Here is a 15,460-nt window from a genome sequence, read left to right as displayed (position 1 = left end):
ATTTCTTTCCATTTCTATTCAGTGCTGCACTGGGAGTTCTAGGCAAGGCAATTAGGGAAGAAAAGTTAATATAAGGTATTTAAAGTGGGAAGGAAGAAATAAAAGCACCTCTATTTCTAGAAGGCATGATATTATATAAAAGTTTTCTAAAAAATTCACCCATAAATTATTAGAACTATTTAAAAAGCTTGGTAAAGTTGGAGGATACAAGATGAGCACGGAAAAATCAGGTGTATTTCTGTGCACTATGAGTGAGCAACCCCAAAATAAGTTCAGAAAACAATTTTATTAACAATAGCATCAAAAATAACAGAACTCTTAGGAATACATTTAACCAAGGATATTTGTACACTAAGAACTACTGTTGAAAAATTAAAATACTGTTGAAAGAAATTTTAAAAGATATATAGACATATAGATCAGTAGAATAGAATTGAGAGTACAGAAATAAACCCTAATATCAATGGCAAGTGTCTCATAGGTGTGCTAAGATGATTCAATGGGGGGCAAAACAGTGTTTTTTTTACAAATGGTGATGTGACAACTGGACATCCACACACAAAAAATTAAATAAAATTCAGCCCATTCATCAACCACATGGAGAAAGAAAAGGCAACCCAGTCCAGTATTCTTGCCTGGAGAATCCCATGGACAGAGGAGCCTGGCAAGCTACAGTCCATGGGATCAGAAAGAGTCAGGCATGACTGAAGCGACTTAACACACACACACAAACACACACACACACAAAACCATATACAAAAATTAACTCAAAACAGATCAAAGACCTAAATGTAAGAGCTCACACTACGCTTAGAAGAAAACAGAGGAATAAATCTTCATGACCCTGGAATAGGCAATGGTTTCTTAGACGTTACCTCAAAATCACAAAGAACAAAATTTTAAAAATCCAGATAAAATGGATATCACCAAAATTAATACTTTGTGCTTTGTAGAAAACGTTAAGAAAACAAAAGGACAACTTAAAGTTACATCATAACTTGTTATCTAGAATATATAAAGAACATTCCCAACTAAATAATAAATAGACAAACTAGTTTTAAAATGGGTAGAGGATATAAGTTGACAGTCTCCAAATCCATGCAAATGGCCAGGAAGCACATGAAAATATGCTCAACATTATTAGCTCTCAGGGAAATGCAATTGAAAACCACAGGAGATACCACCTCACACACACAAGAATGGTCATAATAAAAGAAAACCAGATAAATAAAAATTGTTGTGAGCAACTGGAGAGCTTGGAATCTACATATGCTGCTAAATGTATAGTGTGTCTGCTGCTCTGGGGAAGTCTGACAGTTGCTCAAATGTTACACAGAGTTACCAGCAATACTTCCTTATCCAAGAGAAATTAAAACACGTGCATACAAAGTCAGAGAGAGAAAAGTGTCGTCTGTTAACGCATACATACGGAATCTAGGAAAGCGGCACTGAGGAACCTATTTGCAGGACAGGCACAGAGGCGCAGAGGTGGAGGATGGGCTCGTGGACACAGCAGGGGAGGGGGGGGGTGAACTCAGAGAGGAGCGCTGACATCCACACACGACCACGTGGGGAACAGACTCTAGTGGGAAGCTGCTCTGAGCCCAGGGAGCTCCGCCGGGTGCTCTGTGATGACCGGGATGGGGAGATGGGGTGTGGGAGGGAGGCCCCGGGGGCAGGAGATGTATGATGCCTTACGGCTGACTCATGTTGTACAGCAGAAGCCAACGCAGCATTGTAAAGCAACTATCCTCCAATTAAAAATAAAAAATAGAATAGCATATTCAAAGGACTACCCAGCACACTGTGATGGCCATCTGTACCTGGCTGAAATCACTCAGGGCGGACAGAGAGAAATAAAATCCTTTCACGCATGCTTTTCTTTTAAAGTCCACACCAAACTTTTTCTGAGTGTTTTATGAATGTTCATAGCAGCATTATGCTTATTGCCAAAGAGTGGGCACACCACAAATGCCCATCTAGTGATGAATGAATAAAATGTGGAATATCTATATAATGAAACTTATTATTTGGCAATAAAAAGGAATAAAGTACTGGCATGCCACAATGCGAGATGAAAATAGCAAAAACATGCTCAATGAAAAGAGCCAGTCACAAGGGGCCATATTGTACGATCCCACTTATCTGAAATGTCCAGAGTAGGCGAGTGTGTAGGCACAGAGTGTGGATCAGCGGTTGCATGGGTCTGAGGGGTGAGGAGTCACTGGTGTTGGCTGTGTGGGTAAGCTTTCTTTGTGGGGTAACGAAATGTGCAAAAATTTATTATGGTGATGCATGCACGAGTCCAGGAATATACTAAAAGGCCTTGCATTTTATTTATTTATTTTTTTGCTGACTTTAAAATGTTTATTCTTTAAAAAATTAGTTGCTTTTTATACAGCTATACAAAGTTCTTAATGTTTCTTTGGCAATGGGATATAATGGAATTTTACAACTATATAAAAAAGTTACCTTTGCCTAAGAAACAGTATTTACTGTGTATACATAGTTGACTGACAAAATTCTCTACCATCCAGCACCCTAATTAATTGACGAAATAAGCTACCTCAAAAGGGATATTACAGGATTTCCAAAAAAAAAAAAAAAGAAAGAAAAAAAAAAAAGAAAAAAGGAAAGAAAAGATATAGACAGACAGACAGACAAACAGACATAAACACACACACACACACACACTTCTGTGGCTCAAAACACAGTATCACGGCCCTATCTACAGGCAACTTGCAGGAATCGCCAAATACAATTTACTGATAAGAAAAATCCTTTCAGTGATGAGAAAATACTTATAAATTTCACTGGAGTACGGCTTTAGTTTAACTATACATAAGAAATTACTTAACCTTCTGCTATTCCAAATATAATTAATACTCATTTTTTAAGATGAGTCTTCCCCCCCCACTCCCAAAAGTAACTTCATTGTATCTCTGAAATTAAACAGAAAAACAAACAAACAAAAACCCAGTGCTGGTGACAAATATACAGCAAATTCACTTCTTCATTCTTCTCAAAGACTGAAACCAATTCTCAGGGCCACGAAGAACTAGAAATCCACCTATTTTTAAAGACTTGTTTGTAGACTATGCAGCAACTTTGTTGTCTTTCCTATACTCAAAATCTGCAAACACCCTGCCCCCACGACCTCCTCTGAATCCACCACGAAATCCTCGAGGAGGGGTGAAGGTACCACCTCGGCCACTACCATGTCCTCGGCCACCACGGAAACCAAGACCCCCTCTGCCTCTGTACCCTCCATGGCCACGGTTTGGACGAAGTGGGATTCCAAATGTTTCTGCATTTAATCTTCTCTCTTCAGCCCAGGTTGGTCTCCGTTCTCTATTATCATCACAAGAAATATTATCAAAGAAACATTTAGTTTTGTCATAATAGCAATTAGGTCCAAGTGGATCTTCCTCGTCTGCATTTCCTTCACTGTTTTGGGTATCAACTCCTGTGTCTCCTTTATCTTCACCATTGACAGGCTTCTCCTGTTTCTCAAGTTTATCTTCTTTCAATTTAAGTTTATTGTGAAACTCTCTGTCAATTTCCTCCTTGTTAAATTGTGCATTTGCGCTTTCAAAGTCAAAGTCTTTCTCAAATTTCATTGGACCATCTCGTCGAATACCAAATCTTCCTCTGCCACCTCGATGACCCCCACGCCCTCTCCTTGGAGCTGAAGGAGCACCTGGAACTATTTGTCTTTTGCTATCATTTCTGAGTTGCTCATTTTCTGGTCTTGAGACTTTATGTACTTCAACTCGCCTGTGCTCTTGATTCTGTATTGGTTTTTGGCTGGTAAATGGTAAAGGCCTGGTTGATAGAGGGCTCCTTCTCCCAACATGTGCTGGAGCAGGTAAGTGGGCCGAGGCGGTCTGTACTGCTTGTTCCATGGTTGGGCTTTTTCTCAAAGGGTCTAACTGAGGGCTTGAACGACCTTGAGATAGCTGTGTTTTTAGAGCTCTTGTATCCTGTGTAAAGGCAGAATCAACCGCACTACTTTGGGAGAGGGTACTGCTACTTGATGCTTCTGTTCCAAAGGATGTCAAGGAGCTTCCGGCAACACCAACAGCCCCAAACTGCTGCCCAACTAATGAACTTGGACTGAACTGACTGTACGTTGGCATCCTGCCAAAAGGTCCATAGGAGCCCACTGACTGGAATGAAGAAGTAGATGAACTTAGTGAAGACTGAACAATAGCTGGGTCCTGAGGCAAAGAACATTGTGATTTTGGTGGCTCACAAACAGTAAGGTCTTTAATATCACTCCCACGGAATATTATGTATTCAAAGACTTCATCTCGAGGTGGTATTGGACGATCTGTTGGTCTGTCTTCTGTATCAAAGGACCGAACTTTGGCGAGAGCTACGGTAGAGTTCTCGGTGTAGATAGTGTAGAGGATGCCCTCGTAGCGGATCTCCGCCTTGGAGATAAGGCTGATCTTGCTGCCGATGTAAGGGGTGCCCCCGCTCATGGCGCCGCCGCCGCCGCTCCCTGCCGCTCGCAGAGAGGCAGATCCCACGCCGCTATGGCCGCCCCGCTCGCCCACTTGCTCCAGCGGCGCCTACAGCAGCCGCCTCAGACCCAACATGGCGGCGGCGCCGGCTCCGCTACCCTCCCCAGCCTCCTGCCCTCAAGCCGCGGCGCGGCGGCGGCGGCGGCAGAGGCCAGGCCTTGCGTTTTACACTTTAATTAGTTAGTTAATTTAGGCCACACTGCACAGCATGCAGGATCTCAGTTCCCCAACCAGGGACAGAACCTTTGCCCCCTGAAGTGGAAGCATGGACCGCCAGGGATGTCTTAGGTTGTAACTTTAAGTGGATGAATTCTACGACATGTTAATCATCTCTCAATCAAGTTGTTTCAAACTTGGAGTTAAGAAAAAGTACGAGAAGCCAGACTTCTGTCTCAAAAATGTCAATATAAATTGTTGTTTCTACAAAGTTCACTTTTTCTTGTTTCCGTCCAGTTCAGTCGCTCAGTCGTGTCCGACTCTTTGCGACCCCATGAATCGCAACACGCCAGGCCTCCCTGTCCATCATCAACTCCCAGAGTTTACCCAAACCCATGTCCATTGACTCGGTGATGCCATCCAGCCATCTCACCCTCTGTCGTCCCCTTCTCCTCCTGCCTTCAATCTTTCCCAGCATCAGGGTCTTTTCAAATGAGTCAGCTCTTCGCATCAGGTGGCCCAAGTATTGGAGTTTCATCTTCAACATCAGTCCTTCCAATGAATATTCAGGATTGATTTCCTTTAGGATGGACTGGTTGGATCTCCTTGCAGTCCAAGGGGCTCTCAAGAGTCTTTTCCAACACCACAGTTCAAAAGCATCAATTCTTCGGCGCTCAGCTTTCTTTATAGTCCAACTCTCGCATCCATACATGACTACTGGAAAAACCATAGCCTTGACTAGACAGACCTTTGTTGGCAAAGTAATGTCTCTGCTTTTTACTATGCTGTCTAGGTTGATCATAGCTTTTCTTCCAAGGAGCAAGTGTCTTTTAATTTCATGGCTGCAGTCACCATCTGCAGGGATTTTGGAGCCCCCCCAAAATAAAGTTTCTCTTGTTTAGGCATGTATATATTTCATTCTTCCTAATTTAGTTAAAGCTCAAGTTGCCTTAAAATGGCCCAGTATTAACTGACTCCTTTATGTACCTACAAGAAAAATGCTAAAAGTGGCAAGTAGAGCATTCTAGCCAAGCTGCACTCTGCTAAGGATGATTTAACAGGTCACCACATTTTCTCACTTTGCAAATGAAGATTTGACTGCGGTCATCTTTCTGTTAAGTTTGGCAGATCTTTTTCTGCCTAGTTTTACCATCATTTTGCTGTTTATATGTTTAGTGTAATGTCAAGTAATGGTCAAGCATTATTAACTGGCATACTGGCTCTCTTTGCCCTTCAATCTGTAAGTGTTACAGAGTAAGTGTTCCTTATAGTAAATCAGTGACACCATTACCTCAAACTGTTTAGCTAAAGTAAGATGCATTGAGACATAAAACTTTTTTGCCCTATCACTTTCTATACTAATTTGACAGTGAACATCTTCATAGCAAAAGGAAATCCCAGGTGAAAGCAGTAATTTTCATAATCAAGTATGTTTCCCTTAATTCATTTCATTTGATTCCATCAGCACTGACGGATTCTGCTATCACTCTGCATGTGGCACTGCGGGGTAGCGCGGAGGTCTAACTTGAGTCACATTTGTTGACGAGAAGCATGACCTTGCATGAGGAAGGAATGATCACTTGCCCACTTAGTAAAGGAAGACACCGTGTTCGGTGCTTTGCATAGAGTCTGAAGTCCTTACCACACGCCTGTCTGACAGATTGTATTATTAATATTTAATAGACGACAGATCTGAATGTAGGGAAGGTGAACACTTTGCTGAAGTCACAGAGCTAGTCCATGAATAGAGGTCTAGGTACCGTCCTCACTCCAAACTTTCCCCCTTTCTCTCTGTTGTGTTTGATGCGTTACCTCTGCTGAGGTGGGGCATGCAGCTTCTCTTGGTAGGCCTGGCCGTGGAGTCTTTCTGGGTCACCCAGATTTCAGAGACGAGGAAGCCCTCTGATCCTTACCTACAAACCTTTTCAGAAGTGGAGCATTCGACTGGCACGGCCCTTGCCACCCGCCATGATGTTTTGTTGTTATTTTTAAACAATTTTCTTAGCAAGTCACCATTTCACTGCTGCAAAGCAATGGCAATGTTTTCAAAAGCATTCAAACAGCAGCAGCTGTCCTACATCTCCTAAGCTCTCTAAACAGTTCTGTGAATGTAGGTTATTACCAACAGTTTTCCTTTCCTTATTTTAGTACTGTATTTAGTCAGCTGATTATGAACTCTACACATCAATGAACAATTTCTTTATATCTGAAATGTTTGAGCAAATATCAGAATAGGGATTGCACAATGCCCTCTGGGTTATGCAGTGTCAAATATGCCTCACCTAGATTAAGGGGGTCCCCTTTGGGTTGCAGAGTTATTCTCAGGCAGTGCCTCCTACCATTTATTATTAATTCTTTTCCTGCTTACTCCTAACCAAAAGAATAGAATAAAGAAAGAACAGAGCAATCAAATGATCACATATGTGAGTAGCAAGAAGTAGGTGAAACGGAAAAATTAGTCTTGGCCTTTGAAAGACAGAATTTTTTTTTTTTTTGGCTATATAAACATTACTTTGTAGAAGCTATGGGGAAAAGACAAGTAGGTGGTTAGAAGGGGGTAATTTTACAGTTTGAAGTCAGTTCGTATTTTAATCCTATCTGTCTTAGTGAGTTTTAATGTACTACCTAAAGGTCAAGACTATGTACAAATTATATGTGAAAAGTAAGATTTTTTTTTTTTTTTTACTTACGCTTCAGCTATGAACAAATCAGATATTTTCAACTAAGGAAAAACTAATTCTTTAGGGAAGGAATAATCGGACCACTGACACTTATCTTGCCCTTTTTACCTTTTTACTTTAATATATGACAAGATAACAAGATTTATGTCATTTCACTAGAAAAGCAGTCATGAATGTAGAATCACACAGGGGAAATATTTTGTTTTCCAAGTGGTCATATGTTTTAATGCATTTATCATTGACTCACATTCTGAAAGGAAAGGCATATAGTGTACAGATTTTCAGTTGTAACTTGGAAAAATCATCAACATTCCAAAAGGTTTTTTTTCCCCAAACTAGTCACTAACTTCTGTAGCTGAGCTAAGATATTGGTCAATCCATTCTTACAGCCACTAGATAATCTCCTCAAATGTGAGAGAAAATAATTCAGATGGGTGATTTTATCTGATGACAATATTTTAAAGGAAATTGTTTCATAAAAAGTTGATGTCCAAACAAACAAACAAAAAAACCCCACCAATCAAAAAACTCCACAACAATAAAGTGTTCTTAAACCAAACACACATACACACACACACACACACAAAGTTGATGTCCAGGTCTCCAACAGAGTGTTCAGTTTGTTTTGTCTTGCTCTTTTGGTGTATTTTCAAAAAGAGACTTTCGGGGTGATCCCACATATGGACAAGTCCTTACAGCTAAAGGAGTTCCAAGCCAGCGAGTGTTTCTGTTCCTAACTTGTGAGTCTGCGCTTTGGCCTCTTCCTTCTTGTTGGCAACAAACTAAGCTCCAGAGAGTGCAGACGCAGGACAGAGGGCAGTAAGACGCGCATCTTCCCTGAGCTGATGGAGCAGAGGGGAACAGAAACCTCTGCACGTCATGACAAGATGCCCAGTTCTCCGTTGTTATGGAAAATTGGAAACCAGTTATGTTTATATGAATTTCATTTTTCTCAGATCTCATCCACATCATCAGCTAGCTACATCTTCTGCCAAGATCTCATCAGAGAATCTACCACTTCAGCCCTATTACCTACCTGTGCCTGCTCAATGGCACTTGACCTAGGTGTACCCTGAAGGTCATCACAAATAGTTGGGTCTTCCGGCATTTTCCTATTTGAAGGATCTTTCTAGTCTCTCCTGCAGTTAAGCCTGCAGGTAATCCCTCAGAAGCCATCTTTTCTCTTGTCTCATGGAAGAACAATTCCGAGGTGCCCTACATAAGCTCCCAGTGTCCCCCACCCCAGCAGAATGGAGCCCCACCTGCCTATTGAGTTAATCATTTCATTCACACCCCCTGATTCACTTGCCTTCCTTTCTTTCCTGTCTTATTCCTCTACTCCTTCCTCTTGCTTCCCAGATGACCTCCCAGAGAAAGTATTTGCATGCAAATCATTGCCTCAAAATCTTTTTTAAAAAAATTAATTATATTGGGGGGGGGGCGCCCAAATGAAGAGAGTGATTCAGAAATTACCTTCTCTTTTTGTATGAAATATCCAGAAAAGACAAACTTATAGAAACAGAAAGTAGACAAGTGGTTGCCCAGGACTGGATATGGGAACAGGAATTAATCATGAATCTGTGTGGGAGATCTTGTTAGGGTGATAAAAATATTCTAAAACTCACATGAGCATGGTTGAACCACTCAATAAAGCTACTAAAAATTATTAAATTGTACTCATTTCACATGAGTGCCTTTTATGAGATGTACAATATACCTCAATAAAATTGTTTTTAAAATTACCTTATTTTATACAAAGAGATGATAAGATCCAGAGAGCTAATGTGCTCAGTTATACAGCAAATGTAGGCTAGAGAAAAGAACAGCTTCAGGCCATTGGATCACTCTGATTCATTACTTCTGATTCATCTCTGGATGAATGATCTTGCTTTAGTTCATTAAAAATCAAAGTATATAAAAGTAGCACTAATGAAACCAAATATCAATACATTTATGACATTAATTAGAGAAATTAGCACTTAATGCTTCCTATATGTTAAATGATTTAGCTAGATGATCCCATTTAACTTCACAGATGGGCCATAAGGTAGGTATAACTGCTATCTCCTTGTTACACATGGCAAGGCAGAGCTTGAGAGAAGTTATGTTATGTTATGTTATGTTATGTTAAGTTAAGTTAAGTTATGATGATACTCACATCAGGTTGAGTGGGAATTCATCCACATTTGTCGCTAGCCACCAGAGCGCATATTTGCCTCGACTCTATCACACCGCTTCTGCAGGTGCCTGGGTGCTCTAGCCCCTTACCACCCCAGCCTGAGCAGAGAAAGACAAAGTTCCATACCTCACTGTTGAGCCTGTTTATTTGCTGCTTCGTCTCCTCCGCCTTGATGAAGAGGACAGCAGCTCCAATTTCTGGGTCTGGAAAGTGACACACACAGAAAGAGCCCTTAGGAATACACCTCATGTCTGAGGACTGGGGCGATTGGAGCAGGGAAGGAAGCCCAAGCTACCTTTCCTGAGACGCATACACCACCAGTTCTGGCTCCCTGGTGTGCCTCTGGATGGCACCGGATGGACTCTTTGGAACCGGGCCCACAGCATGGCAGGGACTGTGACCACACTGACTGGGTGTGACCACACTGACTGGGTGTGTCCACGGCCAACTGCCCGGTCTCCTCAACACTATTACTACCATGCGGCCCAAAGGGCTCTCGTTCTCTTCTTTGACTGTTTGCCAAAAAATATATCGCAGCCAGCGTCCTCCAAGCCATGGAAAAGGAGCGTAATTTTCCTCCTCTCTTTCCTTTCCAAATTTTGATTCCTGGGTCCATGAGAGCATTTTCTTCCCACCTCTATTAAAGGTGCTCCTCTCCACTGCAGATTTCTGTCTCTTCTGTTGCACTAAAAGGTAATTTCTCCCATTTCCTGGATCTCTCATCTCCACCTTTTCTCTACAGTACTTTTACAAAGCTATTCATATCTGTTAGGAGCAGAAGCACAGATGAGTCATTGCTAGCTAGAGTGGAAAGGATTTGATATATAGAGACATCTATACCTGTACTATCTGTCAGTATAAATATCATGATATGACTATCTTAATATCCTAATTCTGGTCAACTAAGCACAGAGAATTTATTTGTGGGAGGGAAAAAAAAGTTGTTCAAAACAATCTGAAGTGGCAGAGTAGTAAAAGTTCCTTTTACAGAGGTATTTTGCAAAGTTAATCTATTCATTCAATGAATAATACAAGATCACTTGCAGTAGGCTAGATCTCCTTTAGAGGTGAAGTGAAGTGAAAGTCGCTCAGTCATGTCTGACTCTTTGCGACCCCATGGACTATACAGTGTATGGAATTCTCTAGGCCAGAATACTGGAGTGGGTAGCCTTTCCTTTCTCCAGGGATCTTCTCAACCCAGAGTTCAAACTCAGATCTCCTGCATTGCAGGCGGATTCTTTACCAGCTGAGCCACAAGGGAAGCCCAAGAATACTGGAGTGAGTAGCCTATCGCTTCTCCAGGGAATCTTCCCAACCCAGGAATTGAACCTAGGTCTCCTGCATTGCAGGCAGATTCTTTACCAGCTGAGCTATCAGGGAAGCTCCCCTTTCAAGGAGACAGAAATAAAGAAAATATATTGACCCTCCTGGAACTTTGAATCTAGCAGAGAAAAGAAACATTCAAAAAGCAATTATGCGATAGGTTTGAATTTCATACTAAAGGCAATGGGAGTCCATCTCAGGATTTTAAGCATAAGAACAAGATAATAAGAATACATTTATATTTTTAAAAAATTGTCCACTCTTTTTGGAGAATAGAGTGAAAGCGGAAAAGAGACTTTGGCAGCAAAGCAGGCAAGAGATGAATGAGGCCGGGAAAGGGTAGTGGCAGAAAGGACAGAAAGTCTCAGACAGAAATGAGAGACACGTAGGAGGCAGAGTCAAGCATGCTTGTTGCTTGAACGGATGAGTGAGTGTCAGTGTGAACGCTGGGAAAGGGGGAGGAGGAGGGTGGAAGGTGGCGGGACCAGGAATATCAGGTGGGCAGTCATGGTGACGTCCTATGACCCAACAAGGAGAACTCTCAGGTGGGACCACCACCAGCTTCCACAGCAAAGACTCACACCTGTTTGACCAGAACTATATTTCTGTGCCTCTTGCTCCAAGCAGAGTGGTATCAGCACATGAAAGTCCATTACATGAATGCATAAGAACTGCTGACTGCCATCTGCATTTCTCTCCTCACCTTCCCTACCCCACTGTCGTCCTACCAAGGGGTCTCATCCACCTGTCTCCCCAGGAGATGATGAGTGCCTGGAAGAGGTGCTGACTGAAATAGAAGACTGGCATTCTACCAAATGGAGACACATCCCCCCCAGGACTGTCCACTCAGAAGTCTTTCTTGGGCTTGGCTTTGGCCATGGAAGGACTCACTCATTAGCAGGAGATCCTGACACAAGGACATCAGAGTCAGGTGGGAAGTGGAGGAGGGAGTGGGCAGGGGACTCTCAGCCTTACATCTCGTGACTGTTGGGGTTGCCTATGTTCAGGAGAGTTGGACCACAGAAGAGAGCCAAAGAACTGATGCTTTCAAGTCGTGGTGCTGGAAAAGACTCTGGAGAACCTTGGACTGCAAGGAGATCCAACCAGTCCATCCTAAAGGAAATCAGCCCTGAACATTCACTGGAAGGACTGATGCTGAAGCTCCAATACTGTGGCCACCTGGTGTGAAGAGCCAAATATTACAAATTACAAAGAATATCACCCTTTGAGAAAAGACTAAATATAGAGCTTACCTCCAAGAGGAGGAGAAATTCTGGGTTCCGGTCTGATTCTCTCAGAGCCGAAGTCAAAAGTCTGACTTTCTTCACTGCTGTTTCCATCTTCAATTCCATCAACAATCCTGTTTAAGATAATGAGGATTGGCTAGTTGTGCATTTATGTTCATGGGTCACAGTTACTTCTAGAAAAGTTAAAAAATCTTGTGTTAAATTTCTAAATTCTAGACACTCTAGAGGTGTGCTATCCAACGTGGTAGCCATTAGCCTTATACAGCCACTGAGCGCCTGAAATGTGAAAATGAGATGTGCTGTAAGTATAAAATGCAGACTGGATTTTGAAGATTTTAGTAAAAACATTACGTTATTTAACTAGTAATTTTTTATACTGTTTACATCTGAAATGCTAATATTTGAGGCATCTCAAATCAAATAAAACACATCATTGAATCATTATTAAATAATCTCACAAGTGTACACGTGTGTGTTTACTTTTCAAAGATGTGGCTACTGGAATGATTAGAAATACTTGTGTGTCTCACAATTTTATCTCGTGTTATATTTCTATTGAACAGCAATTCTATAGATTTTAGATTCTTATTTATTCTCAGATTCAAAACCTTAGCTACAGAAGTCCTCTTATCTGCTGCTGTTGCTGCTAAGTCACTTCAATCGTGTCCGGCTCTGTGCGACCCCATAGACGGCAGCCCACTAGGCTCCCCCGTCCCTGGGATTCTTTAGGCAAGAACACTGGAATGGGTTGCCATTTCCTTCTCCAATGCAGGAAAGTGAAAAGTGAAAACACGTTCAGTGAGACACACGCTCAGTCATGTCTGACTCTTAGCGACCCCATGGACTGCAGTCCATCAGGCTCCTCTGTCCATGGGATTTTCCAGGCAAGAGTACTGGAGTGGGGAGCCATTGCCTTCTCCGGTCCTCTTATCTAAATTTATATTAATTTACTGTTCTATCCAGAATTAAAGAGTTTTAACCAAATGATAACTTTACTCTAGACTTGAAACTCTCAAGTGACAGTTGAAGAATTGTACTTAAATGACTACTAGGACTCTAGCTAATCTTCTTTCCTTGGTGAATATCTAACCCACTCATAATTTTTTTAAAAAGATTAATTAATTGTAGAAAATGCAAACATGCAATCAAAATCTCAAAAGAAAAATCATCTGTCATGCACAATTACCGTTAACATTTTGCCATGTTCTCAAAATCTTTCTGTATATAAAATAAAACATTTTTTTTCATAAGTGTAGAATCAGTTGTACACGAACCTTTATTTTCCAGCTCTGATACATTTCCCCCCTATTTAAAATTTATTATTTTTTCATTTTAGAGAAAATTTAGGAAGAACAGTTAAGCTGAGTTTTCAAATTACCATCTCCAACTGAATTCCTGAACATTTAATATCCATGTACTTTTCACTAAGCCTGCTTTGCTTATTTTTTCCTTACTATTTTCTCTAAATGAATAAATTGTATTCTTCAAGTAAGTAACAAATATATAGTATACCAGAAAGATCTCTTGCCTTATAAACAGAAAAACAGACTTTGAATCTATATTTCAGAACTCAAATTTCTGAAATTTTAGACAAACTATTTAACCTTCAAAATACACTTCTTATAAGTTTATAACCGAGGTACTATGAACTACTTTATAAGATTCCTGAAAAGACTAACCATAACAGTAAATGCAAAATTACCCAGCTGAGTATATGGGAAGAGAAATCATTCAATATGTTTTTTTCTTATGTCTATTTTTTAATTAGTTGCTTTGCCCCATAGTCTACTCCTTTCACATTTCCTGAGTCAGGAATTTTTACTGTCTCAATCATCTTTAGTGGATCCTAAAGTGAATGTTTTAAATTAAAAATAGAACCATCCCATATTACCTACTGAAGAGACTGGAAGTAAAATCAAGCTTCAGTTATCCACAATAATGAAGCAAATACTATGGGAAATGAAGACCAGCACTTAATTTTCTCTATCATTTCCACTGATTGCCCTGTGAAACTTTTGGTGAAGTTTCAGATATCAAGGGATAACGATATAAACTTCGTTTCCTCTCTCATTTTTATTAGAAATTTATAAATTATAAAATTACAATGTAGAAATATACATCTATAAAAGCGTGTACACAGTTGGGCTCTCCAGGTGGCTCATTGGCAGACTGGCTCAATCCACCTGCTAATGCAGAAGTCACAGGAGACGTGGGTTCAGTCCCTGCATTGGGAAGATCCCCTGGAGGAGTTAATGGCAACCCGCTCCTATATAAAAGTAGGTAGAGCTAAATGAATAAATGGAGAAGAGAAGGAATTGGGAACATTTAATGGACCCTTTTGAGAATATGACTAACATGATTTATTCTCATTCTGCCCACACTTCACTATAGAGTCAAAAATTGCACAGAAAAATTTAGGAACGCTGAAGCCTCCAGACTCGGAACTTTGATGGTAGAAAGGTCCAGAAGGCTGAGTAATTTTCTAGCCAGATGCCAGTGAGGGGCAAAGGCAGCCATCTCCACCAGGAAAGGATTCTATGAGGTAAGCTCTTACCTTGGACTGAGGTCTGGGGGTCCAGTACTGTTCAAAGTTGAAAGCTGCAATTTCAAGTTCTTCTCTTTTCTTTTGCCGTGGTTTGGGACATCCGTCTCCTGTTTGGTTTTGGGGGAGTTTGAACTGGAGACTCTGATAGGTGAATGAAACGGCACAGTTCCCGAGGCCAGCTGCTTCAAGCTTAAGCCGAGGTAGCTCTTACCGCCTCCAGGCCGCTTGCTGCGAGAAGAGGTGGGTCCCCTGGTGTAGACGGGGGACAGGGAGGCTGTCTCCTCCCCCAAGTCCTCCTCCTCCTCGTCTTCCACGATAGACGGCAGTCTCTTCTTGATGCTGCCATTTCCCTTGGGCTCCGACTGAACCAGAGGGCGACACAGATGAGTACAGATGTGAAGAGCTTTTCAGAGGCAGGTACCATTCACCAGTAACTCCCATCTGAGCAGTCAGCTCCCCAAGAGACTTCAAAACGGAAGACTTCACAGACTCAGCTTTTGCTTACTCAGGTGTGGAAAGCCTCCCAGTTTCTGATCTCTGCTAGGTTTGTTCTCTCTGCTTTCCTGGGCATTGTTTGTTTGGTCTCTTAAACCTTCTTAGTGGGAGCTATGCGAAAGGTGTGTTTTACGAGGTTTACATCAGGCTTTTCATCAGCCTGTCATTTATAATAGTATATGATGGCACGCTTTTAGGAATAAGACATTTTCAATTTTACTGAGAAGTCTTGGACCTTGATAGTTTAATTAACTAACTAATTTCATGTATCCTTATCATTTTATTTTATTGAATTATGGTTGATA

General features: G+C 41.2%; 2 protein-coding genes across 3 annotated transcripts in view; both read right to left on the bottom strand.

Annotated features, from left to right (window-relative positions):
• The window catches only part of KCNH8 (potassium voltage-gated channel subfamily H member 8), a 445,541-nt gene that overhangs the window by 28,913 nt on the left and 401,168 nt on the right, over positions 1-15,460 (bottom strand). The window contains exons 13-15 of the mRNA XM_065943173.1: positions 14,670-15,022; positions 12,122-12,228; positions 9,672-9,748 (exon numbers count right to left, since the gene is read on the bottom strand). Of these exons, the coding sequence (XP_065799245.1) occupies positions 9,672-9,748; positions 12,122-12,228; positions 14,670-15,022 (537 nt within the window). The remainder of the gene's footprint in view (positions 1-9,671; positions 9,749-12,121; positions 12,229-14,669; positions 15,023-15,460) is intronic.
• LOC136173239 (protein LSM14 homolog A-like) lies at positions 2,969-4,524 on the bottom strand. Of its 2 annotated transcripts, XM_065942715.1 has the most exons (2): positions 3,950-4,524; positions 2,969-3,772 (listed from the first exon to the last, which is right to left on the bottom strand). In XM_065942715.1, exons 1-2 carry the CDS (start codon positions 4,485-4,487, stop codon positions 3,096-3,098), a joined length of 1,215 nt encoding a protein of 404 aa, XP_065798787.1. In that variant the 5' UTR covers positions 4,488-4,524; the 3' UTR covers positions 2,969-3,095. The 2 variants fall into 2 exon arrangements, with proteins under 2 accessions (XP_065798787.1, XP_065798786.1); XM_065942714.1 differs by having other exon boundaries at positions 2,969-4,524.

This window comes from Muntiacus reevesi, chromosome 8 (assembly GCF_963930625.1).
Source record: "Muntiacus reevesi chromosome 8, mMunRee1.1, whole genome shotgun sequence".
NCBI lineage: Eukaryota > Metazoa > Chordata > Mammalia > Artiodactyla > Cervidae > Muntiacus > Muntiacus reevesi.
Note: the sequence above shows the minus strand (reverse complement) of the source record. Positions and strands in the feature narration are given on the sequence as shown.